A 27,348-nucleotide genomic window follows, 5' to 3' on the forward strand; every position below is an offset into this window, starting at 1 on the left:
TATTCTTAAACCCATAAAATGCACTTCAGGCTGCTGGTGTCTATCCCCAGCTCATGACAGGAACCAGAGTGGCACATTGTCCTGGGATATCACAAGGCCTGCCTACATGCACACCCTCCCAGAGCCAAATTAGAATTTCCAGTTAATCTAACACTCACATTTTGGGGATGTTGGCAGAAGACTGGAGAAAAACTACCGAACTGCAAGCTCCATACAGACAATGACCAGACAAAGGAGTCCGAGCCAGGAATCTAGATCTGTAAGGCGGCTAACACTGTGACATCATGTTGCATCCCTATATAATGTGACATAAAACTAATGTCCCTATAAAAACGTGGATGACTTGACCATATTACACATACAGTGAAAAAAGCGAGCCTTGTTAAATGGTGTGTGGCTCTTTTCTTGAAATCCCAAGCCATTACTAATATCTTTAGTTTTACCATTATGGACACAGTGATGCAGTGCTTCAGTTCTGGGTTCACACCTCGCTGTCTTTGTGGTGCTTGCACTACCTCCCCATATCTGCTTGGATTTTCCTGTCACATCCTCAACGTTGTGGAGTTTAGGTTAAATAAAACAATTCTATATTGGCCAGGTTTGAGTAAATGTGAGTGTATGGCCCTAAATGTGCCCACCCTGTTCAGAGTTGGCTCCTGCCATTTGTCAGTTCTGGCTGGCCTAAGTATCCATCGGGTATGATCTTGGAGGATGATGCTCTCTGACAGAATGCATGCAGCTGTAACCCTGGAGTCTGAAAACCTGTCTGCGTGATCTTCGATCTAAATTTCCAAAACCCTTTCTTCAGTTTGCATGGAAGCATGTATTGCACTGGTTTGAACACCCTAAAAAAAAAATACCCTGAAACCCAAATCCAATAAGGGCAAGTAGAAGAGAACGCAAGGAAACTATGACCATTCATTGACATCACGCATTGTAGCCATGTCTTGTCCCAGTTGGCTGTCCAGTCAGTTTTGTTTTGTGGATCCAACATCAAAGCTTCTGCCGCTGTCTTTTGTGACGTCACCCAGTCTGCACGGGACTTTGTCTACAGTGACAGCTGTTGGTAATGATTAAACTTTATAAAGTTTGTTGGGAGTGTATGATGATGATGATGATGCAAGTGTGAGGCTTCCCAGGATGCTTTGGTCTGAACGTTGAGAAATGTTGAAGTTTTCAATTACTAGAGTGAATCTGCTTTAAAACTCCTGCAGGTCATCTCGACTCCATCAGTAGGATTCTTTTTTTTTTTTATTTTTATTTTTATCATTCATGGATTTCATTGGTTTATCAATTCACATGAAAAACTTTACCTGATCCTCCAGAACAAAAATGGACAAACCTCGCACAACAGCCGGTCCTCAGCTTGTCCACATACTGTATCTGTCTTGAATAGATGGAGGCCCTACTCCTTGTTCTTCTTTTTCAATGTCATTTTCCACTAGGCCATCTGTTATGCTGCTGACACATCATGAAGTTGTACGGGACATCCATGTTTTTAATCACTTATGCGATAATAAGTTTAAAGAAGAGTATTAGTTTGTTTACTAGTGGTGGATCCAATGGCCAAAGTGTTGGCAGAGCAGAGTAGAATTATCACTTCATGGTGTTAATAGCTTTGTTTAAAGCCGTATGTTTGGCACACCACATGGGTTTTTGGATCCTTACAGACCTGAAACTGGTAATTACAGGAAGGCCCATCCCTTTGGACCTTAAACTATTGAGGTGAAACCCCTACTTCAAATAAGGCTCTTTATCATTTTGGGGGGGTACGACTCCGCATATCAGTGGGCAGGAGAAGGCAGGCTCTGAATACAGATGTGTGGATTGGCGAATCTGACGCTTTAAATTACTTAAGATGTGCTGAACTGAGGAACTAACGTCGATGACTGGTGTATCTCCAGACCAATTCAAATAATTGGTAGTTTTTTGGGGAGTTTACGTCACCTGATTTACCACTCATCCGAATTCAAATGTTATCGATTGCTTTATTTGTTCACCACAGCTACAGTATGACTCTTTATGATGAAAATTAAAAAAAAAAAAAAATACTCCCTGCCAGTATGGAACCATGAGGGTACTGGGCAACCTGCATTTGACAGTCTGGACAATGCCGAAAAGACATCTTGATAATTTATCTCGTAAACAACGCTTACTAACCCGATGTGTTCCAGCTTTACCGTTTTTGTAAAACACTAATGGGTATTTGGTGTGCTGTGTTTCTGTAGATGGCTGAAAAGACTTAAAATTTAGAAAGTAAAACAAATCTTCTCTTTGCTCAGTGTGTATTTAGATATTTATTTTAACTGCAAGGACCGTCCATTAAAGGTAGGTGATCTTCCTCTCAAGCTAACAGTTTGCTGTGTCAGGTCTCACGCCATTTTCTTGAGTCATATCACTGCAGTATTTCACCGATTTTTTTTTTATTTGTACCTTTTTTTTTCATTTTTGTTCTTTTTTTTTTTTTCTTTCTTTTTCCTTTTTCTTTTTGTTTGGAAGATCCCCCCCTAAGGACTACCATGAGCTGAATGAGGACGGAGAGCTTTGGATGGTTTATGAAGGGTTAAAGGAAACCAACAGGTTAAGCTTGTTTTTACCGGGCCGGGGCTGTCCGCCCGCTCTGCTGTGTGTGTGTCTCTCTTACTAACCTTGCACCCTTCTGGTAGATTCCTCTGATCTCCTTTAAGTTGCCGAGTGTCTGTTACTTGCAGATTTGCAGATGCGTTTGCCTTCAAATGCGACTATTCCAGCAAATGCGCACACATCTGCATCGTATCCTGCTACACTGTGTGAACCGTCGTTCTTTTGACAGAGGCCTGCCAAACCCTGTTTGGGTTCTACTTGTTACTGGGAGTTTATTTTCTCTGACAAGTGTTTGCAGTGCATTTTCTTGTTTGTGCTCAAAGAGTTATAGAGTGGCCAATGTAATGGTATATAGAGCTTGAAGAAGAGAGCGCCTGGTAAGCAGCTCTAAGGACCTGATGGGTAAGGCAACCACTCCAGTGCTCCATCTTTTGCTTTGATAGCTTGTGATGAATGCTGCTGTTACTGTTCTTTAAACCCCAAAATATGTGTTTTGTAATATTAAGCAGAAAGGCATATTACATTTAATCACCTTTTGTTTTTTTCAGTTTTTCGTGTTCCCCTAATTGTAGTTAATGTTGGCGGTTGAAATTTTCAGTACACCCAAACCTACTCATGGAATGTAGGAGTGCTCGACATTTTGGTCCCTTTTGGGCTGCAAGGTGGGGCAGTGTTTGCCCATCTGCCGGTGAATATGCTTTTTTTTTTTTAATCCCTAGAATGCAGACTGTCGAGCGTGCTAGGTTAATATAGTGCCTGGTGTATATAGCTGTGGGTATGCGTGAGGAACCCTGTGATGAATTGATAGCCAATTCAGTGTTGGTTTCCTGCATTGTGCTCAGTGCTGCTGGGATAGACTCTGGCTTTTACGTCCTCCTATTAGATAAGCCAGGTTTATAATGAACTAGCTGTCCCCCGTGGCTCCGCCCACGTAGTAGTGAAACAGAACAAAGCTCAAAAAGCAATAAACAAACAGGTATTGCTAGCTAAGTGGAAGCAAGTTACGCTCCAAAATGTGGCGACGGGTGGAGCGACTCGAATGGAGGCTGGCGTGTGAGTGAGGAGGAGCCTACCTGGCTCCCTACTGCTGATGTCACGCTTCCCACTCCCCTCTACACCACAGTGTCTCTGTCAGAATAAATCGCTGCTGCAAGCGAACTATGATACTTGGCGCGATGAGAGAAGTCACAAAATCAACTGGAATGTTTAAGCAAATTTTAGAAAAAAACCTATATATATATATATATATATATATATATATATATAGATCTCTCTCTCTCTCTCTCTCTCTCTCTCTCTCTCTCTCTCTCTCTCTCTCTATCTATATATCTATATATATATATCTATATATATATATATAGATAGGGCGGAACGTGGCGCAGTGGTATCGCTGCTGCCTCGCAGTAAGGAGCCCTGGGTTTGCTTCCCGGGTCCTCCCTGCGTGGAGTTTGCATGTTCTCCCCGTGTCTGCGTGGGTTTCCTCCCACAGTCCAAAGACATGCAGGTTAGGTGGATTGGCGATTCTAAATTGGCCCTAGTGTGTGCTTGGTGTGTTTGTGTGTGTCCTGTGGTGGGTTGGCACCCTGCCCAGGATTGGTTCCTGCCTTGTGCCCTGTGTTGGCTGGGATTGGCTCCAGCAGACCCCCGTGACCCTGTATTCGGATTCAGCGGGTTGGAAAATGGATGGATGGATGGTAGGCACACATGAGGAGTAATGCAGTCAGAGAATTGGCTATGAATGGAGCGAAGGAGAATTGTCAGTGCAAAGAAGAGAAGATGGAAAGTGATAGTAAATGGCTTGACAGTTTAAAATTGCTGCACTGCAGTGAGTACTTGTGGGTATTTGAGGGGTCCAGGGTGACCTCTTGCATTTTGCCCATTGGGCTCTTTGTGGGTGGATGAATGTTATATGTGCTAATTTATTGTATATTTAGAGATTGGAGTAGGGGTTAGCATGGCTGTGTCACAGTCTCAGTAGATGAGGGTTCAATTGCTTTCTCACTCAATTGTGAACATTTTCAGTATTCACTCACAAAGATATAAAATGAAAGGATAGTTGTTGACTTAAATTGATGTGGAACGAGCCAGAACTCCAAGATGGTTCCAAAAATGGGTGGATATGCGAGTCTGGCCAAAACAAAGGCCATGACGAAACTAGACTACTGTGAATTTCTGTAGCTTCCTTTGTTTTAAGTCACTACATTAAAAAATAAACCAATCCATCAGTCATCATTTTATTTTATGTCGCTAGCTTCTTTTCTAGCAAACACCTTCACAAGGTGAGCAAGACTATGTACTTCCATACTTAGAGATTCATTTGTTGCTATTAAATAGCTTTAGACAAGCGAGCTCAGTACTTGACAGTGCACGTCAACAACACATTGTGTCCAATATCTGTGCCAGGCAGCGTGGCATAGTAGCTACGCCGTTGGGCTTTAAGTCTGCCAGTTCAAATCTAGCCTGTGACTCTCAGGAATGGTTTTAACCTGTCTGTGGCTCAACTGTAAAAGTCAGCTGTAAATGGTTTGGGATAAATCCATGAGCCAGTCTTATAAGGAGTGATCAAAAAGCGTTTGAGCCTGACCTATGCTGGCAAAACAGAAGTAAAACCAAACACATTTTATTCTCCTGTATATTCTCCATGGGCACTAATACAGTTGTTATAACTTTCACAAAGCCTTTCTATACCCTTCAGATAAAATACTATATATATATTATAGCCTTGGTTGTCCAGCCAACTGGCCTGAAGTCTTCATCTTTGCTATAGCTGTTGACGGTAGTATATGAGGGGGACTTGTGCTGGTGTACCTTATTTCCTTAAGTGTATCATCACTAGCATTAGAAATCCAGTTATAGATGATGCTCCGTTTTGTGATTTTTCAGTATCCATATTGACTTGGATCTGCAATAACAGATGAACATGATAAGCAAAAAATGCTAGATGACTGTCATTTGCATATTTTAGCACAGAGAAGTTAATATTTGGCCACTTATAACATTGGCACTGTGCATTGGGCTATTCAGGTTCACAGCGATTTGATTACTCCTCATAGTAATAATATCTGGAATAATCAGAAAAATGGAAGATGTTGAGTTTCTAGAAAACAGGCCCAGATGCCCCCCTCACAGATGGAACTGTATTTCATACCCTCAAGAACTGAAAATATGTGGCTTATATTAGACGTGAATAAACCAAAATTTGTAGGTTTTTGCTTATTGAACGAGAAAGAAGATAAATTTGAGAAGGCGAGCATCCAGCCACAGGTTGGCCTAATGTCTTATCCACATACTTGTGAAAAGATGTCAAGATTCCACGTCCAAGGATGCCCCTTGACTGGTTAATTTAATTTAAAAAGAATGGAAACCTTGAGCTTTTGATTTGTGATTTTTTTTGGAAGCTGCATGTTATGCCGCAGATGTTCTCATCCTACTTATTATTACAGAACATGAGTCTGGGTTTAAAGCATGTTTCACTATTTTTTTCCTCCTATGCAAGCACAGCAAGCTTTGCTCCGTAGCTGTAGACGATCTTGTGGAGGATGCCTTGGGAATGAAGGATCTAATTTGTGTTTTCCCAATTTTATCTATTTTCTATTCCCTGTCCCAATCCTTGTCCTTCACTCCCTTTCTACTCCTTATTGGTGGTTTGTAGGCTCCTGGAATCTCAGCTCCAGTCCCAAAGAAAGGGTTACGAAAACGAGGCGGAAGTTCTTCGTGGGGAGCTGCAGAGCCTGAAGGAGGAGAACAACCGGCAGCAGCAGCTTTTGGCACAAAACTTACAGTTGCCCCCCGAAGCCCGCATAGAGGCGAGCCTCCAGCATGAAATCACCCGACTGACCAATGAGAACCTGGTGAGTGTGACGGCTTGGCAGCGAGGCGGCTAATGGGGGTGGAAGCATAGGAAGCCACAGTGGGTCGTCCACAGCCCAATACTGATATCTATGATGATAGAATAAATGGGAATCAGCTTATTAGGAGTTCAGTTTATTTTCACTAAAGCCTGTCCACATTCATCTCATTTAACAAAAGATTTTTTTTTGGCATTTTTCTTTCTTTCTACCTTTTTATATCCACTTATCCAAAAATCCTAATGTTGGAGGGTACATTTTAAAGTCGTCTGCGCTCTTTTGGGCTTTTATTACTCTTCAGTGTCTCTTCTTTTAAGTACAACGGGCACAGGAAAATAAGACAAAACAAAGAAATAGAATGTTTGTATTAATAAATTGGAAATTTTTTAGGAGAAGAGCTGATTTTTTTTTTTTAATGATAAAGATAAGAATGATGTTCTTTCTCCCAAATTGCACCACTTCGTGTGAGGGTCTCATTAAAGGACCCACTTACGATTGTTTATTACATTCCGTATTTGAGCAACAAGCTGCTGGAGACCAAATGGCCATCATGGAAGACGTAATTTGCCCCCCACACAATGTACAAGTATCTCCAGTTCTTCACTAACGGAAGAAAAGACTCCTTTTCAATGTAACATCAGTCCCTGTGTCGATACCCAAAACTGCCAGTTAGTTCGCTTTTTAACAAAATGTGGAATTTGGATGAAAAATACATTTTTGGAATCTCATTGATTCACTGTGCCAACTGTGCGTTGAGTGCTAGTTGTCATGACTCAGTATTTAATGGATCTTTACATTTATTGAATGTTTTATGTATGTAATTTTGTTGTTTTATTTATTTCAGTATCATGATTGTAATGTCATCGTAGCACCATTTTATGGTCAGGTTTTTCTTGTGGTTGCCGCCATTTCCGGTGGTGTTTTGTAAGTGTTTCTATGTTGTTTCTAGCAATGACTGTTGCTACTCACTTGGTTTTCTGATCCTGTGATGTCATTGTACCATTCCAGTGAGTTAAGGACAAAAATATGAAGTTGCAGTTAGATGCTCTTCGACTTCTGTGACTTCTTATTTTTGATTAATAATTTGGGTTTGCTTTCCTGCTATTTTTTTGGACTTTTTGGCCTAGAACTTGCTAGTTGTTGACAGTTCTTTTTCTTTTCACCTCCTGGACCAACTGTTTTATCCTCCTATCCCCTTTGTTTTGGGCTACAATATCAACATTATATTTGGAAAATGTTTTCAATATAAATATTGTAAAAGAAATATTAACAAGAAATGTTGGATAAAGTTGTGCAAACAGCAAAAGAAATTATGTTTGCATGGTATCTATCCATCTGACTATGCACTATATATCTAATGTATATACGCTGTATAATATATACTAGGAGTCAAAAGTTTTTGAACATCCCCATTTTTCTAGTTTTTGCATTTTTTGAAATTTAAGCTACTTCTACTGCAGAATAACTTAACGTGGTACAAAGGTGTGGAGTAAACTGCCAGAGGTTATTTAAAAAATTTTGTTACCATAAACTGAAAAATAATGTCCTTTTTTATTAATAATACAAAAAAGCCTTTTTCTGAGTGCAAGTAATGGGTTAAGAGATTTGGCTTTTTGAAAGATGAACCACATAATTCCTACAGGTGTCCTCACTTTTGTTGATTACTTACAAACCCTCAGTCTGTGTAAACGCAGTGTTGGAAGAAGCTGTGTTGCTCCACACTCTGAAGCATTTCAGACAGTATGGCACTGCATATTGCTTTCACAATGGTGAGAAAAAAGACTGTTAACAAAGGAACAAAGATGGCGCATTCAAACCATTAAAAGTGCAGAAATTGCAGAGTGTCAGTGAAGCTGCTGTCCTGTGAGGTGCCCTTCACGCCAGCTGTTGGCTCTCAGAATCTTCTCTTCTGATTCTCTTGTGTCTTTGAGTCGGCTAGAGCTGTTCCTCTCAGAGATTTCTCAAGTTTCCATATTCCTTTTGATGGACTAAGAAGCTGCACTCGCTGACACCTTGACTTTCTTTGCAGTTTCTCCAAAGGAGAATTGCCTTTTTCTCACTATTACAAGAGCGATATACAGTGCAGTGTTGTCCAAATAATTCTTCAGAGGGCGTATAACACTGCTTTTATTCATCTGAGGGTTTGTGAGTAATCAACATACCTCAGGACACCTGTAGGAATTGTTTGCCTCGGCTTCCATCCATTATCCAACCTGCCATATCCTAACTACAGGGTTACGGGGGTCTGCTGGAGCCAATCCCAGCCAACACGGTGCAAGGCAGGAAACAAACCCCGGGCAGGACGCCAGCCCAGCACAGGGCGCACACACACACACCTACACACCAAGCACACACCAGGGACAATTTAGAATCGCCAATGCACCTAACCTGCATGTCTTTGGACTGTGGGAGGAAACCCACGCAGACACGGGGAGAACATGCAGCCTCCATGCAGGGAGGACCTGGGAAGTGAACCCGGGTATCCTAACTGCGAGGCAGCAGCGCTACCCACTGCGCCACCATGCCGCCCTTGCATCAGCTTTCAAAGGTTAATTAACATCCATTACTGCAGAAAAGCTGTAAGTTGTTAATCTGTGGCTTGTTCCCTGAAACGGGCAATTTTTATAACAAAAAAAATTACATTATTTTTCAGTTTTTGATAGCAGACTGCTTACTGGTTATTCAACTGTATAAATTTCAATAAAAACTGCAAACATCGGGTTGTTCTACATCTTCTGACTTGTAGTACATATACAGGGTGAGTCAAAATTCTGTTGACATTTGAATGACGGAAACAATTTATTCACAAAACATACTTCATATGTGCAAGATGATATACAGGAATGTCTCAACCTGTTCGCCATCATGTTCAACACAAGTGCCATATGTGCCACATAAATTGTCCACAAAAATTATATTCAAGTATAAATATAGCAGTACCATTAGTGTTAACATTTTTGACTCACCCTGTATATACTGTATAGATATTTAGGGAGATATGAAATACACAGAAGATGAAAATAAAGTAACTCGTTTATTAAGGTAGTGTGTGTGTTTAGGTGTTTTTATGTCATGGTATTGAATTAATTTATTTCTCCTTTTCTTTGTTACATGGTATTCAATTATTTTTCATTTTCTTTATGATATGGCATTACATTATTTTTCCTTTTTTTATGATATTAGATTGGATTGGATTTACTTTGTCATTCAAACCATACAACAAGGAGTGCGCAGTTGAACAAAATTGTGTTTCTCCAGGCTGAATGTATGAACGCAAACATAAAGACAAGTGCATGTTATACTACAACAGATAGACATAGCAGGCAGAATATACAGTATGTATAATCTAATAGACACATTGGTGAATAGTTGTAAAGTGTGACTTCATTTTAGTAGGTATGACATTCTGAATATCTGTGTTCAAACAGTCTGTGTGTGTGTTCAGGAATTTAACAGTCCCAATAGGTCCACATGTTGTTCGTTGTTGAATGGAGTTTAGTATTCCTTTGAGAAGAAACTTCTACCGAGTCTGGAAGTCTTGCACCGCATACTGTGGTAGCGTTAGCCAGACGACAAAGGTTTGAGCAGACCACGGGCTCTGTGGATGGGGTCTCTAACTATCAAGTACGGATCATGAACAGACAGGGTGGGTGGTTCTGATGATTTCTCTCTCTGGAGGGACTTGTGATGTGAAACAGTGCAGCTGCCATACCAGAATGTGAGGCTGGTGGTCCAGACACCCATATAGCGCCTCTGTAGATTGTTTTCAGGATCACGGTGCTGTCCCCTATTCTGACGCAGAAAGTGCAGGCGCTGCGGTGCTTTCTTGACCTGGGAGGTGGTGTTTGTATTCCACGTCAGATCATCCATGATGTGCACCCCCAGGGATAGGGTGTTGAATTGAGTTATTTTTCATTTTCTAATTCCTTATAAATACATTTAAAATGTCCTTAAGAAATGGAATTGGTTTATGCATGTATATTTTTAACAATGTCTGCCGCATTGTTTCATTGCTTTTCTAAATATGTAAAAAACAAAAATGTAGAGAAATGGTAAGCACTTGGTAATCTCCATTTGTTGTATTAGGTTAATACTTGAACATATTTTTAATTCCTGACTAAATAATACATTTTTAGCGCCCGTGTTGTCATTTGAATTTGTAAATCCAGTAGCGGCGCGTTCCCTCCCCCTGTTTTATGTGTGTATGAACCACAACAGACAGCAGACATCTTCCCCTTTTTTGCAGTACTTTGAGGAGTTATATGCCGAGGACCCTAGGAAGTATCAGTTTTACCGGATTTCACTTTATCAACGGATTATTGTATGTAGATCTGGCTGGCACTCTGTGTCCTCTCTTTCTTTCAGTGTCGCTTTCCTCCTTTTCTTCTGCACCTAGAAGACACTAACCCAACAATGGCCTGTTGAAGAGCTCTCCCTTGATCCAAATGACACCACCGTGATTCGATGTTGTAACTGCTGTCTCTGTAGCCTCTTATCAGCACTGATCTGACGCACCGACTTTTTACTAATACACTTTCACAGGGTGATGGGAGCACAGTTGGCTCTCTTCTTCTGGTTTCTGTTTTAATTTATTCATTTGTGGATTATATGCTCATTTTATTTTAATCAAATAATAAGATGACTATAACAACAAAGCAATGCATTAAATATGCAATTTAAATGGCACTTCTAATCTGCAGAAGCAAATTTTGTCTTATTTGCCTAGATGACGCATACACACTAGCATTAATAAATACTATGTAATGCATATTTGCATTAAATATTAACTCATTACACTTCCAGTTTTAAATTTTTAGGAGTTTTTTTTTTTTTTTGTTATTATGTTAGAAATTCCTATTAAGGTTTGCATATCCTAACCAGAAGGCCACACCCTACTGCCTTGTCATAATGTATCCCTGTGATTTTTCTAATTGTCCCCTTGTCATGTCCCGTCCTGTCCTCACACTGGCTTACCTTACGTAAAAATGTCATTCTGACACACCACTGATGCTTTTGTGTGGTTCTGGCACTGACACGGAATATCTGATCCATAGGATCTCATGGAGCAGCTGGAAAAGCAGGACAAGACTGTCCGCAAACTTAAGAAGCAGTTGAAACTGTTCGCCAAGAAGATCGGAGAAATGGGAGGTAGGGAGCTGCATTTTGTTTTTCTTACTATTCATATCAGTGCTGTTAAACGTGTACAGTGGTCCCTCCTCGATTGCAGGAGTTGTGTTCCAGAACCCCCCCGTGAAAGGCGAAAATCCGCAAAGTAAAAACCATACGTTTATATTGTTATTTTTATATTGTCACATTTGGGTCACAGATTTGCACAGAAACACAGGAGGTTGTAGAGACAGGGACTTTAAAACACTGCAAACAAACATTTGTCTCTTTTTCAAAAGTTTAAACTGTGCTCCATGACAAGACAGAGTTGACAGTTCCGTCTCACAATTTAAAGAATGCAGACATATCTTCCTCTTCAAAGGAGTGCATGTTGGGATCAGAGAATGTCAGAGAGAGAGACGGAGAGAGAAAAGCAAACAATCATAAATCAATAGGTGCTATTCGGGCTTTTAAGTATGTGAAGCACCATGCGACAAAGCAGCCGCAGGTAAGGGAGCAATGTGAAGGTAGTCTTTCAGCATTTTTTAGAGGAGCGGCCGTATCCTCTAGGCCAGTGTGCGAACAGCCCCTCTGCTCACACCCCCTCCGTCAGGAGCAGAGAATGTCAGAGAGAGAAAAGCAAACAATCAAAAATCAATAGGTGCTGTTCGGGCTTTCAAGTATATGAAGCACCGCGCGGGAAGCATATCGTATATCATTGAGTTTTATTTAATACCTAATATGTGCTCTGATTGGGTAGCTTCTCAGCCATCCGCCAATAGCGTCCCTTGTATGAAATCAACTGGGCAAACCAACTGAGGAAGTATGCACCATAAATTAAAAGACCCATTGTCCGCAGAAATCCGCAAACCAGCAAAAAATCTGTGATATATATTTAGATGTGCTTACATATAAAAACTGCGATGGAGTAAAGTCGCGAAAGTCGAAGCACGATGTAGCGAGGGATCACTGTAGTCGCTTCAGTGGTGCCCCATGTTTTGCCCTCTAGAGATATAAGAAGAGCTTCATAAGAGAAGTGATGTTCTGTGCTTGGGTGTGAAGTCCGTGATACTCTGACATTTAAAATAATATAAATTCTAAATAAAACTAAGCAAAGGAAAGAGGGGTTAGATTAACTAAGATAAACAAGTCATTCCAGTTTCTTATAATTACCTTTAATGTGTTGTCTCTTTGTTTGTTTCTTTGACTGTCTCCGTAGTGTTCAATCAAGTGGAGAACGTGTCTCCTGGCCAAATTGTGGACGAGCCAATCCGCCCAGTGAACATCCCCAGAAAGGAGAAGGACTTCCAAGGAATGTTTGAGTACAAGAAGGACGATGAAGTTAAACTGGTGAAGAATCTGATTCTAGGCAAGTGACTTTTCACCCAGCGTACTGCACTTGACCCATCTGTTGGTTTCATTTGAACACCAAGCTGAAAAACACTGATGTTGTGGTGTCCTTTAAACCTCCACTTACAAAACGTGAAGTTGCCTGCCATGATGCCATTTTAATACACCCCTATCACATGATATGATTTTTCTAGTGATTTTTCACTCGTAGACTTCTTTTAATTTCAGGAAGTCGTGTATAGTTGCGGCGAGCTCTCGTGAAACCAGTCGTGTAGTTTGACATCTCCATCACACACTCTGTGACTCATCTGGTCAAAATCCGACAGGTTAGATTTTATGGAGTGGTTTATGTGATTGTGAGTGCTGACAACCAAGGAGCAGTCGCCCAGAAACGCAATGCCTGCACTGCAGCTGCAAAGAAACAGGGGAAATGTGAGTTTTGGGCCTTTCAAACACAAGAGAGACCCGTCTGTCTGATGTCTCGTGTTTTATGCACCATGACGGAATAGGAAAAAGAAAAAACAAATAAGTAGATATTGTGATTTGAAGCGGACATTCCTGGAAAGCGTTTGTATAGCATTGGTGCAGCCAGACACCGTGGTGTTAGCATTCAGAAAAAAAATAGGGAAACTGTGCTGGAAAATCATGTAATTTATCATCCCCTGCGATTCCTAGATGTCCAACAAGATGTTGCTGTGACAAAATCAGCAACCACAGTCGTAAAGCTTTGACATCCCAACCAACCAGAAGCTTTAGATCACACTCTGCTGTGAAATGCCATTTTGTCCTCCACAATCTGATAGGACAAACAAATTTGATGGAGTTTAAATGTAAGTGCTTCACATTACACTAACTACCTATGTCCAGAAAATAATAAAAAAAGACAATCATCCATCCATCCATTGTCCAATCCACTATATCCTAACTACAGGGTCACGGGGGTCTGCTGGAGCAATCCCAGCCAACACAGGGCACAAGGCAGGGTGCCAAGTCACCGCAGGACGCACACACACACACACCCACTAGGGACAATTTTAGGATCGCCAATGCACCTAACCTGCATGTCTTTGGACTGTGGGAGGAAACCCACGCAGACACGGGGAGAACATGCAAACTCCACACAGGGAGGACCTGGGAAGTGAACCCAGGTCTCCTAACTGCGAGGCAGCAGCGCTACCCACTGTGCCACCATGATGCCCCATCGTTTCTTATTTTCTAATAAATAAACTGACTTTTTCAAATGTTTGTCCCTGTGATATGTTAATTGTCATTGCAAAAGTTATTCTCACGGGAAACTGTAAACCTTTTTAATATGAATGGCATATCAACGATCTCTTTTTGTGTCTAATGTTATTCGCAGAAGATGTATTACATTACCTTTTCTTGTCGCCTGTTACAATTTTACATGTCAGAATTGTTTGGCCAATTTTTAATACAACTAATCTTGTCCCGCTGCATAGCCCATCACTCAGACATAATCACTTTACGATACATCCTTCTTTCTAAGTAATTCGGCTGATGGGAGACCTGACGGTGTTAACGCTTGTAGATATTCTTTGCGATATTGTAAGTGGATGTTTCCATCTTCCGCATCATCACCAACAACTGGTTCAGCAGAGTCTATTGATACGAATTTAATCAATTTGCTGTGTAACCGATTGACAATTTTCACGGTAAATCGTTTGACTTTATCGTTTCTCGCTGCCATATTTAGATGAATGGGTGATCCTAAGCTGGATCTTCGTAAGTGTGTGTGTGTTAAGTAAGCCCTTTAATGGTTTGGTGTCTGTCCAGGTTAAGTGCCGGAATGCACCTGATGACCGTAGTCTTGTTTGAAAATAGTTGTAAGTAGGGCGTGACTTGAAAGAATCTCATGGCAAAAGTCTCTGTCACGCCTCGTCGCAGGATAAGTCTCATCTCGTCTCGTCGTATGATTTTTTTTTTATTATTATAATAGAGAGATTTGCAAGCATACAATGAGATATGTCGATCAAGTAGGGAAATGCAGCCAAACCAGGTAACTATGACTCACCCATAGAATAATTCATATCACTGGGCCATTGCTACGCAACGTAACGTATTTCACCTCAAAAGTGATGAATATTATGCACAAATTGTATTTTAGTTACTGTTTAATAGGGCAAGTTTTGCGTATTTCCATTGAAGAGCCTATTTGGTTTTTCATACGTTTATATCGGCTACCTGTTGTCACTTCTCAAGGGGCTGGCTGACAGGTCAGGAATATCTCTGCCAAGCTTCACTCCAATATGCACGCTGTGCTGGAAGCCATTCATTGACCAATGAAATTTTACATTCAGCTGTGCATACTTTACATAAAACATACCATTGCTTATGCAAACATAAAATAAAATGGTAACATAAAAGTCAATTTGCAGCTGTGTCTGGTTTTCTTAACATAATCGGAGCACTTTTTCTGCATTCATTTTGCAATAAGGGCACTTAGTGAGAATGAAGCTGCTTTTGTTAACTATTAGCAGTGACTTTCCATTAACGTCTAGTGCAGGTGTTATTATTTTGCCCACAAAAGTACAGCACAGCATATTGAAATTGCCACACAGTGTCGTGGTGCTTCACAAGAGACCCCATAGTCAATGTAAGAGCCATTTTCCTAGTTCTTGAATATTTTACTAGATGATAATGCATAAAATATGGGAGGTTCCTATAACCCCCATGAATAGAATTGTGTTGATATTTTCCTGCCGTTTCTAACAGTTTTGACTAAAACAATAATCTTCAGTTAGTGACAGCTTTGCCTTGAGTAAGGAATGAAAGGCATATGGTTTTAAACCGTGCCTGGGTACATATCTATGTGCCAATCGGCTTATGGTCCTTTTGAGTGTGTGAATATGTAAGAAAATAGCACTTAATTCACGTGCTGTGCCGTATGCTTAAAGCATACAGAAGAAGAAGCTAAGAATCTTTAAGTATATAAGAATTTGAGAATCTTTAAGTAGAAAAGAAAAAGTAAAGAACTTTTAAGTACAGAAATAACTAAAGTTTCTCAAGTAAAGTGAAGTTTAAGACAAGATACATTTTTACCTTTTTTTTTGCCTTTTATTCTACGTGTGTAACTATTTTTTCTTTTATTCTTGTGTGGATTATTTGCTTTTACCTTTCACTAAATATTTTCAAAATGAACTTTTGGACTGTGAGATTTCTTTAGACACGCGTTTTACCCGTGCTTGACCATACCTTATTTCGGCAGCTACAGTCAATCGAGTGATGGTGCTTTGCTTTACAGGGGACCACAACCCTGGTCATCAATTGTACATCATAGCTTTGTGGCACTTCATGGAGGACAGCCCACTCCTCCCAGCTCAGAATGAACAAATGTGGTGTCAAGTGGGTGCTCAAAAACCGTGAACCATTTACTTAAGACACATCTTTGAGATGCAAGAGGAAAACTTGGAGCATCCAAAAAAAAAAAATCATACAGGGCCTGACTTGGGGAGATCAGTGATGATGCTTTGCTTTGTGTCTGACCTTTGAACCCATTTAATAGTCTGTCCTGCATTCTAAAATATGGCTTGTAGATTGCAGTCTGGCCCGTGACTTTGTTTCAGTTGGTGTGTCTGACAGGTGAGCTTTGATCTGCCGGTGGTGCCACACCCAGCTAAGAAATGAGACTGACCTCCACCCTTCATTTCCTCCCCAGAGCTGAAGCCAAGGGGCGTGGCTGTTAACCTGATACCAGGCTTACCGGCCTACATCCTCTTCATGTGTCTCAGGCATGCCGACTATTTGAACGATGACCAGAAGGTGCGAAGTTTGTTAACCTCAACTATCAATGGAATCAAGAAGATCCTGAAGGTATGTTTCAAGTATATACACACACACGCCCACTCTTGTGGCTTTTGCTTGAGAAAGCATGAATAAGTGTTCCTGGTGTGCTTTTTTAATCTTAATCATCCTTTTGTTCTTTCTAGAAAAGAGGAGATGACTTTGAAACAGTCTCCTTCTGGTTGTCTAATACTTGTCGGTTCCTCCACTGTTTGAAGCAGTACAGCGGTGAAGAGGTACATTTAAATGTGGACCATTCTACTCTGTTTGACGTTTAAATCATTAACCCTTACTTGACCCGTGTACAAGACACAGAATTACTTTGTCATAGTGTCATAGTGTGTATTTTGGAAGTTGTTACATTAAACAAAGACGGGTGCATTATCTAACATTGACTTTCTCTTGCTTAGGGGTTCATGAAGCACAACACAACCCGGCAGAATGAACACTGTCTTACAAACTTTGATTTGGCAGAGTATAGGCAGGTCCTGAGTGATCTGGCCATTCAGATTTACCAGCAGCTTGTGAAGGTGATGGACAGCATACTTCAGCCAATGATAGGTAGGAAGCCTACCTGATTTTATCTTTGATATGCTAAATGAAGTGGGCTGTATGGTAAGATGAAGTATTCTGAATTTGCAGAAATTGCTTAAAGTCTGTTTGTGGCCGGTACCTCGGCAGCACGATGACTACCATATATACTCGCGTATAAGTCGGGTCTAGAAACCCGAAAAATCGATCATTAAATCAGACCCCGACTTATATGCCCGTTCAAAAATGTGACACTTAATTTTTTATTTATTTTTTATTTATTTATTTTTTTTACATCTTCTTGCCTCCTCCAATCTCACATCAGTTTCTCTGACGCATCGAATTTTGTTGCAGCAGCACAGTTACCAATTTCTTTTGCCACGTCAACGACTTTTAATTTAAAACCAGCTTCATATTTTCTTCTGATCGAATGCTCCATAGTAGGAAAGGGATGCTCTTACGGTAAAGGTGTACGAGGGTGTGAGATACAAAATACACAAATCAGTGCAAACATCGCTTTGGAATAGTTCAGGTATTACCGTGTGGACACGTAGGCACAATACATAGAAATAAAAGGCTGTGTGCTCCGTGGTTACTCCTGTCAGGTGGGTGCTAGCATATCGTAATTTCTTGGACCAATAGCGGGAGTTTTCCACATTCGACTTATATGACCGACATTATAAAATACCAGAAATTATACAGTAAAATCAAGTCCCGACTTATCCGCCGGAGAACTTAAACACGAGTATATACGGTAACTAAATACTCCTTTTATTTATTTATTTATTTTTTATTTGATTTGATATACTTTATTAATCCCTGAGCGGAAATGGTCTTTTTGTATGACTTTTGGAGGTCAAAGCGCGGGGTTAGCCAACATACGGTGTCTGTGGAGCAATTTTCAGGTGAAGTGCCCAAAGGAGTAGGATCCCTTCTGGCAGTATTTGGATTTGAACCGACAACCTTCCAACAGCAACATTTATTTCAATAGTGTGTTTTTATACAAATGATGTAGCTCAAAATGCTTTACAAGATGAAGAAAGAAAGAATAAATATAAAAATAAAATTGGGCAATACTAATTAACGAAGAATAAAGTAAGGTCCGATGGTCAGGGAGGACAGTAAAAACAAACAAAAAACTCCAGAGGGCTGGGGAAAAAAAAAAAAAAATCTACAGGGGGCTCCAATGACACGAGACCACCTAGCCCCCACTAAGCATTCTACCTAACATAACAGATCTCAGTCAGTCCTCATGGTACCATACCTTAGCCTCAGAGCCACCACCCATCCTTAAATTTTCATCTGGACATTATCTGCAGATGTTCTCATTCTTAATCAGAAGTGTTCATACTGAAAATTGTAGTTATCCAGTAATGTTTCACAGATATAAGAATGAGAAGAAATGCAAATGTGGTTAACTAATTATTTGTCTTGCCTTCTGCAGTGCTGGTAATTAATTAAGGAATTCGGTAAGGCTCCTACTTTATTCACCTTATTGTTTTCTGTTCTAGGTGGAAGTCTCTGGCCTTTAGACTTATCAATGTAGCTGATGCCCAATCATTTTAAGAAATAAAATAGTACAATTTATAGATAAGTGTTGTGAAAAATTGTTCACAAAAGGCACTTTAACCTATGAGGTTCTTTTTATATTGGTGGACACCTTAATAATTGTTAACCTTGATTTGCATGCACATCCTGTAATACTGTCCTTTTTCGCATTGGGCGTAAGTTGTGAGCAGTTGATGATCTCCTCATTTGTTGGCATACATTTCTCTGTCATTGTCATTCTTGTAGTCTTGGTATCGTGCAGAATGCTCGGCATGTCGAGAAGCCACAGTATTGCTCAATGGCTCTGTATTCAGGCTCACCTCTTGTCGTTCTTCATCACTGAAGAGCCTCCTGTGTTTGACTTGACACTCGGAAGGTGTTGCTACTAGAGTCCATTTTGCGCGGTCCTGCTGTGTAACGCTGTATGTTTCAATCATGACTTTCATGTGAGGACAGGTGCACTAGTCAGTTTGCACAGCCGTTTGTCTGTCTTTGTCACGCATGCATTCTGTATCCCGTACTTGACACTCGGCAGATGGCACTGATGATGTTGTTGTTCTTCCTATGAGTGGCCTCAGCCATGTGTTTCCTAATCATCTGATGTCGCCATTGCTCGTTTCCTTTCTGCCATGTCACCGTTTTGAGCAGTTTGCTGTAAGAGAGATGCAAACCCTGATAATATCATGGAGGCTGCTGCTAGCAGTTGTACATGTTTTACTTCACCAGCACGTGTTGTGATAAGCTTTCGATGATGACGAAGATTAAGCTTCTATACGCAGTGGCTCATGAGATCAGATGGTCACAACTTGTAGAACTTACATATACCGTATTTACGTGTGTTCCACGCGCACATTATTTTCCTGAAAATTAGCATTAGAAAATCAGGTGCGCGTCATACACGAGAAAATGTAATTCTGTAATGTTCTTCTGCTTGGGCTCGCTCGCGGTCTCTCTCTCTCTCTCTCTCTCTCGCTCGCTCGCTCTCGCACGCTCTCGTTCTTAAATCAGTTTTGCGTCGTCATTCAGCATGGATAGTAGCAATCGTTTACGCTCCTTCACGGCGGGAGAGAAACTAAATGTGATTTTAGAAGCAGAGAAGATAGGAAATTGGGCAGTGGGTCGCAAGTATGGTATTCCAGAGTCATGTGTTCGAGATTGGCGACGGAAGAAAGAGAAAAACTTTCGTCATGCAACAAAAACAGAAGGGTATTTCGCGGAAAACGTGCCCTAAACGTTTCCTATACAATCGCAATGTGCGTCGTACACGAGGCAAAACAATTTTTGCGATTCTCTTTGTAAAAATTAGGGTGTGCGTGGTACACGAGTTAAAACGGTTTAATTTATTGTGTTTCAAAGTAAATATTGTGTTGTTCTGAGACATCTTTCTTTTTCCTCTCTCTCAACTCACTAAATGAAATGTTCCTTTGTTGGCAAATATTTAACCTTTTGTTCTTATTTGCACTTTTGGTTTTAACAGTGCAGTGACTAACACTCCGATACGCATGTAATTTAAGGTTAGATTTGGTTTTATTTTAGTTGAGTAGACTGATGATGCATTTTGCTCTTTATAATTGCATATACATTAACTCTTTGAGGCTGAATATTTTTCTGAAAAGCATACAAAGCAATGGTTTCACCCATAAATCAACATAAAACATCTGTTGCTGCATGCTGTAACTGCAGTCGGCACCTGATTGCCATCTCTGGTGGCCGCGCAGGAATGTGAGGCGGGCCGGCTGCCTGGCTATCTCTGTCTTCACATGGCAAGTGGGTGGCAGTGGCAGCTGCAGTGTGACACAAAGTGGTTTGTACCTTTTATTGTAAGTGGTGGTCCTCCAAGATGAACGTTGCCATAGGTGCATTAGATACGCAAACGCGTTCAGCATCACGATCAGTTGGGGACCGACCAGATGATGTTGGCACTCACCTTTGTTTTCAATCTCCTTGTCCAGATCACTTGCGTTACATTTGGAGTCTGACAAATCGATAATATGCAAAATGTCGTCCACAGAGTATTTTACTTTATGCATTTGCTTTGGCCTCTCGGCAGATGTCGAGGCCATGTTCGAGGTTGATTACTCTTCGCCACTCATGCACACCCAAAAAATCAAAGTCAAATCAATGAAGTTAACTTTTGCTTCTAGCAAAGATAGTCAAGCTAAAACCATAACGGCAAGTTTTGTAATCATTTACAGCTGATTACCATCCTCTACCCCAGAATTTCAACAAAAGTCGACATCCGCCCTAAAAGAGTTAAAGTTATCTTATTAGTTACTTGCACATCTTTCTAGTGAAGTAAACTTTTTTAGACACTAACCACAACCATAAAAGTGTCATAATTTCCTTAATGTTTTGTGCCAAAGTGACCACCAGGGATTGAATAATTTTGCCACTTATGTCCCAATAATGTGACTCAGCCAGATTCTGTGGATTCAGGATATCGATGATGTTTGTGTCAAACTGGAATTTGATAGAGAAATCAAAAAGCTAGATTAAAGCCCTCATAGCTCCAGAAGTCCGACTATCTGAGGTTTAATGATAATCAGGATTCAGATGACCGCCTACCAGGAGAGCTACTAGTGGATAAGTTTAAAGAAGTAGGATCAGTGGTAGCCCAAGATGGAACATTAGATGTAGAGGTGACCATTACAGTACAGTGTGCATGGAAAAATTAGAAGAAGGTATCAGGATTACTTTGTGATTGAAGAATTAAGGTTAGGATTGAAGGTGAGGTTCTTAAGACCTGCAATGATGTATGGGGCTGAGACATGGCAGTTAAGGGAGCACAGGAGAAGTTGGATGTGGTAGACATTAAAATGTTGAGATGGATGTGTGGAGTTACAAAAAGGGACAGAATAAGAAATGAGGCCATCGGAGGTACAACCCAAGTGGGAGAGATAGCTAAGAAAGTACAGGGAAGTAGGCTGAAGTAGTGGGGATATGTGAAGAGGAGAGACAACCAATATGTGTGCAAAGGAGTGATGGGAGTAGAAGTCCAGAGGAAGGGAGAGCAAGGGAGGCCAAAGCAGAGGTGGATGGATAAAGTGAAAGATCTGAAGGAAAAGGGTCTGACTCGGGAGGAGATGTAGGACCACATTCTACAGAGAAGGCTGATCAAGCACATCAACCCCACATAGAAGTGGGAAAAGATGAAGAGGACAGTTCCATGTAACTTTGTAATGTGGATGAAAAACCAGTAACAACATTAAAGCCAAAAATCTTGAGTGGGGTGAGAATGCAGCATTTTGGTTTTTAAACACACTCCAGCGCGGCGCCTTATATTTTGTAATCTTCACCTTGCCTTGATCTGGGCGACTGCCTGTTTAGTAGGGTGGCCAGAGTGAGCGCTGCTATTCGAATAAAATTCTAACTTATTTAAAAAGAGTCTTATTCAAAGTCAAAAGCTGACAATTGCTTGTGAAAGTACGATTGTTTGTTTTACCTGCACTAATTTTGTCATCCTATTATCACCGACATGCTGTGCAAAGATGTAGTATTTTGAAGATATCCCCCAGGACACCATCCGTCGTCTCATTAGGACGTTGTCGGGCATGCATATAAGCACATGGGGGCCATACAAACTACTGAGTACGATTTGGAGTTGCTGCAATGAAAATGGACTCGCCTGCTTGCCGCATCATTTTTTCACTTTGATTTTCGGGGTGTCTTTGAATTCAGCCCTCTGTGGGTTGATGTAGCATCCTTTCGTTCCTAACACATTACCATATCAGTCCATATCAGTAGAGATATCCAGCAGGATTTTTTTTCCCATTGGAGGTCTGATGTGTTTTCAAAGTGTTCCATTAATTTTTTTCAGCAGTGTAATATTTACTTTTTTTCACTTGTGGTGCCTCAGCAAATCACAAAGTGCGCATGACAGTGCTGCACGGGTCTTGTAGTATTAGCTGGCGTCCCTGCAAACATATTGTGATATGTATTTAAAAAAGAGTTGCCCAAGTAACCACTAGAATGGAGGCTCTGATTTGGAGTGTAAGTGGGTGCAGGTGGACACTCAGATGGGACTGCTTTCTCTATTGCAGTCATTGATGACAGAATTTGTTGTAACTCCCAATAGTTCTGAATATAAATAAGCAGATAAAGAAATAGGATGGATGAAAGGTCCTAGTGACCTTCTGTGTAGAAGAAAAACCAGATAAAGTGGAAAACATGGTCATCTCAATTTAATTTACATCATAACTTTTCTTACTAAGCATGCCGTTTTAGTTTATCTGTTTGGTTGAACAATATTAGTATTAATGTTCCTTCTGAATTCTCCCGAAGGCATGTGAAGCACATATGTTACCCACGTTTAAAGACTGTTTGTTATGTTTAATTCCACAGTTTCTGGAATGCTAGAACACGAGACCATTCAGGGGGTCTCTGGAGTGAAGCCCACAGGTTTACGCAAACGGACATCGAGTATTGCCGATGAAGGCACCTACACGCTCGACTCAATCCTGCGCCAGCTCAGCGCCTTCCACTCTACAATGTGCCAGCATGGCATGGACCCAGAGCTTATCAAACAGGTGGTCAAGCAGATGTTCTACATCATCGGAGCGGTCACCCTCAACAACCTGCTTCTGCGCAAGGACATGTGCTCCTGGAGCAAAGGCATGAATATCAGGTAGGGTGCCTATCTCCACTCGTGCTGAATAATATTCACTAGATGTGATGTGTATCTGTTCCACTGTCCTAGTGTTTGCACCTGGAAAAACGAGACAAAATGATTTTTTTTTTTTTCAACAAGAAAAATATATGCTACAGAAACAGGTTGTAATGACAAGACAAGAACAAGAACAACAAAAAAAAGAGGGCAATGAGTAGTCGTAAGAGACTGAGTCCAGAATAGAAGTGAAGCAGTAGAGACGGTATGGCAGCATTATAGGGGAGAGACGGAAAGAGGCGTCAAACGGGGGGGTTGTGAGAGGAATCGGCAGAAGAACTGGAAGCGGTGCTAAGTAGGTTTTCCTTCAGAGGACCTGTAGAGGAATAAGAAGAAGTGTTAGTGCGCACTGCCGATCCCTGATCTGGCATAACAACACATTTAGTCAGGCCACTAGACTGCCTTCGATGTGCGCACACGTGTATGTGTGTGACAGTGTAAATACTAAAACATCAACAGAAATACAGTAGGAAAGGTATATCTAGTGTCCACTACTATACTGATGCAAATTTAGTGCACATCCTTTCGTGTGGCGTTTTGAAACAGTTACCAATACAAAGCCCGATGTTGCAGTCGGGAAAGTAGAAGTGTGCTTCTTTGCTCACTTTTAATACTTTTTCTGTTGCTTCTACATGATAGAGTAGAATGTCAGTGCCTGATCCACACAATCGACGCAACCCTTGTGTTATTGTAGGCTAGCACAGCAAGCGCCAGGCTTATTCACTTTCACATTTCACCTGATATGAACATTGACGGTTGCTGCATTGTGAACGTCTTTCTTGTCCTTCCACGTGATCACAATCATTTTGCCTTTTTGCCACATCCCACTAGCACTGCGGTGAACCTTCATGCACATATCACAGTGGATCCACCGTACCGTGCCATATTCATCAATTTCACTGACCATGTTAATGTCTGATGACCAGTTCACATTGTCGGCACTATCACTTGATTCAGCTAATGGTTCAGTTTCTGTTTGTTCTAAAACTGCTTTTATGGCTTTTCATTTACACGCCATTGTGTTTTTGGGTTGAAGGCTCTGCCCACCTTATAAATACTGATGACTTAGCATACCATGCAGAATAATGTAATTTTATCCAGTAGGTGGCAGCAGAATACTGTTCCACATGTTATTCAGTATATAGACATTTGGGGTTAACCGTTTTTACATAGAAGGTTAACACTTAAACTGCCACATGCTTGGGGGTTAATGCACCCCCTGGACGCCAAATACTTAAGTAAACGTCACAATTCACAAAGAAAAAGTGAAATTTTAATGGAACTTTTTTTCATACAAAGAGCATCACAATTACTGGAACACTAATCATTTTACACACTGCCAGTGAACTGTAAAACCTATTAAAAAAAAAAAAACTACTGCAACAATCAATTATATGTACAAGGTGCAAATGACGCCATTGATGAAATTCAGTAAATCACCGAGCCAACTGCGCTTGAACTGGCTGCATGCAAACACACAGAGGCCAACGCCGATGCTGGCAGGCCAGTCTAGTGCAGCGGCTGAATCCCAGGGACAGTGATGCTGATTCGCTAGGGGGCGCCAGTGGTCATGAGCTGGCTGCTCAATTAATATACGGCACGGACTGATCAGCTCTGACGATCTGGCGAATTGCTCTGTGAAGCGACGATAGCCGGTTGCACAGTTCATTGGATGTATGTCGCCAAATATACTCGGCTGTGGTCTGCTTCCAAATTGTACTGGAAACCAACTTTAGCCGGTTGCGGTGTTCAACAAATGTATTTTGCCGAATATACTCGGCTCCGGTGTGCTGGCAAATTGCATTGGGAACCGACTATAGCCGGTTCCGGTGGTTTAAGGGTTAACAGCACCACTCATTAGTGGTAGCCATGATGCAGATAAAAAAAATGTCACCAGACTAGAAGCAGTGGGTTTCATTTTAGGCGAGGTTGGCATTGCCAACACAACACACTAAATGCTCAGCTAACCACTTTCCATCTACCTACAGTAGGCAGTTGCCAGGATTACCATGGGAGAGACTTTCCTGTTTCCCCCATATACTAAGTAGCGTCCTCATCCTCACCTTCTCTATTTCAGGCCTTTCTTCCACCAGGAGTTTCCTGTTCTGTTGTGATAGGACTCGGTGGGAGCAACTTACACAGACCAGAGTGACATCATATGCTGTGTTTACATGGCATGGGAATTTCGTAGTTCCCACTTGTGCCATTTCACCTTCAGATTTCATTGTATTGATGGGAAGTTACAGTCTTTGAGAGGTTGCTGTTGATTTGATACTTGGTCTGCACAATAAGCAATTAAACACATAAATTCAAATTTTGTAATAAAAATAATACATATATGTGTGTGTGTAATTAATATAAATATATATATATATATATATATATATATATATATATATATATATATATATATATATATAAGTGGTGTGAAAAACACCACTGATCATCAAACACATTTAACCATTAGTCAAATATAACACAAGTAAACACAAAATGCAGTTTTTTAGTAATGGTTTTTATTATTTACGAGAAAAAAATCCAAACCTACATGGCCCTGTGTGAAAAAGTAATTGCCCCTTGTTAAAAATCACCTAACTGTGGTGTATCACACCTGAGTTCAATTTCCGTAGCCACCCCAGGCCTGATTACTGCCACACCTGTTTCAATCAAGAAATCACTTAAATAGGAGCTGCCTGACACAGAGAAGTAGACCAAAAGCACCTCAAAAGCTAGACATCATGCCAAGATCCAAAGAAATTCAGGAACAAATGAGAACAGAAGTAATTGAGATCTATCAGTCTGGTAAAGGTTATAAAGCCATTTCTAAAGCTTTGGGACTCCAGCGAACCACAGTGAGAGCCATTATCCACAAATGGCAAAAACATGGAACAGTGGTGAACCTTCCCAGGAGTGGCCGCCGACCAAAATTACCCCAAGGCGCAGAGACGACTCATCCGAGAGGTCACAAAGACCCCAGGACAACGTCTAAAGAACTGCAGGCCTCACTTGCCTCAATTAAGGTCAGTGTTCACGACTCCACCATAAGAAAGAGACTGGGCAAAACGGCCTGCATGGCAGATTTCCAAGACGCAAACCACTGTTAAGCAAAAAGAACATTAGGGCTCGTCTCAATTTTGCTAAGAAACATCTCAATGATTGCCAAGACTTTTGGGAAAATACCTTGTGGACTGATGAGACAAAAGTTGAACTTTTGGAAGGCAAATGTCCCGTTACATCTGGCGTAAAAGGAACACAGCATTTCAGAAAAGAACATCATACCAACAGTAAAATATGGTGGTGGTAGTGTGATGGTCTGGGGTTGTTTGCTGCTTCAGGACCTGGAAGGCTTGCTGTGATAGATGGAACCATGAATTCTACTGTCTACCCAAAAAATCCTGAAGGAGAATGTCCGCCATCTGTTCGTCAACTCAAGCTGAAGTGATCTTGGGTGCTGCAACAGGACAATGACCCAAAACACACCAGCAAATCCACCTCTGAATGGCTGAAGAAAAACAAAATGAAGACTTTGGAGTGGCCTAGTCAAAGTCCTGACCTGAATCCAATTGAGATGCTATGGCATGACCTTAAAAAGGCGGTTCATGCTAGAAAACCCTCAAATAAAGCTGAATTACAACAATTCTGCAAAGATGAGTGGGCCAAAATTCCTCCAGAGCTGTAAAGACTCATTGCAAGTTATCGCAAACGCTTGATTGCAGTTATTGCTGCTAAGGGTGGCCCAACCAGTTATTAGGTTCAGGGGGCAATTACTTTTTCACACAGGGCCATGTAGGTTTGGATTTTTTTTTCTCCCTAAATAATAAAAACCATCATTTAAAAACTGCATTTTGTGTTTACTTGTGTTATATTTGACTAATGGTTAAATGTGTTTGATGATCAGAAACATTTTGTGTGACAAAC

The 27,348-nt window shown here is 40.9% G+C and overlaps 1 protein-coding gene across 17 annotated transcripts in view; it reads left to right on the forward strand.

Moving 5' to 3' along the window:
- myo5aa (myosin VAa) overlaps positions 1 to 27,348 on the forward strand; it is a 239,628-nt gene that overhangs the window by 206,974 nt on the left and 5,306 nt on the right. For 5 of the 17 annotated variants that reach the window (XM_039770291.1, XM_039770294.1, XM_039770293.1 and 2 more), the window contains 9 exons: positions 2,500 to 2,580; positions 6,236 to 6,434; positions 10,678 to 10,752; positions 11,486 to 11,579; positions 12,757 to 12,906; positions 16,564 to 16,718; positions 16,835 to 16,924; positions 17,099 to 17,249; positions 23,109 to 23,391. In XM_039770291.1, the coding sequence (XP_039626225.1) occupies positions 2,500 to 2,580; positions 6,236 to 6,434; positions 10,678 to 10,752; positions 11,486 to 11,579; positions 12,757 to 12,906; positions 16,564 to 16,718; positions 16,835 to 16,924; positions 17,099 to 17,249; positions 23,109 to 23,391 (1,278 nt within the window). The remainder of the gene's footprint in view (positions 1 to 2,499; positions 2,581 to 6,235; positions 6,435 to 10,677; positions 10,753 to 11,485; positions 11,580 to 12,756; positions 12,907 to 16,563; positions 16,719 to 16,834; positions 16,925 to 17,098; positions 17,250 to 23,108; positions 23,392 to 27,348) is intronic. The other 12 variants (XM_039770295.1, XM_039770297.1, XM_039770300.1 and 9 more) reach the window with 3 other exon arrangements.

The sequence above is a fragment of the Polypterus senegalus genome, chromosome 12, assembly GCF_016835505.1.
Source record: "Polypterus senegalus isolate Bchr_013 chromosome 12, ASM1683550v1, whole genome shotgun sequence".
NCBI lineage: Eukaryota > Metazoa > Chordata > Cladistia > Polypteriformes > Polypteridae > Polypterus > Polypterus senegalus.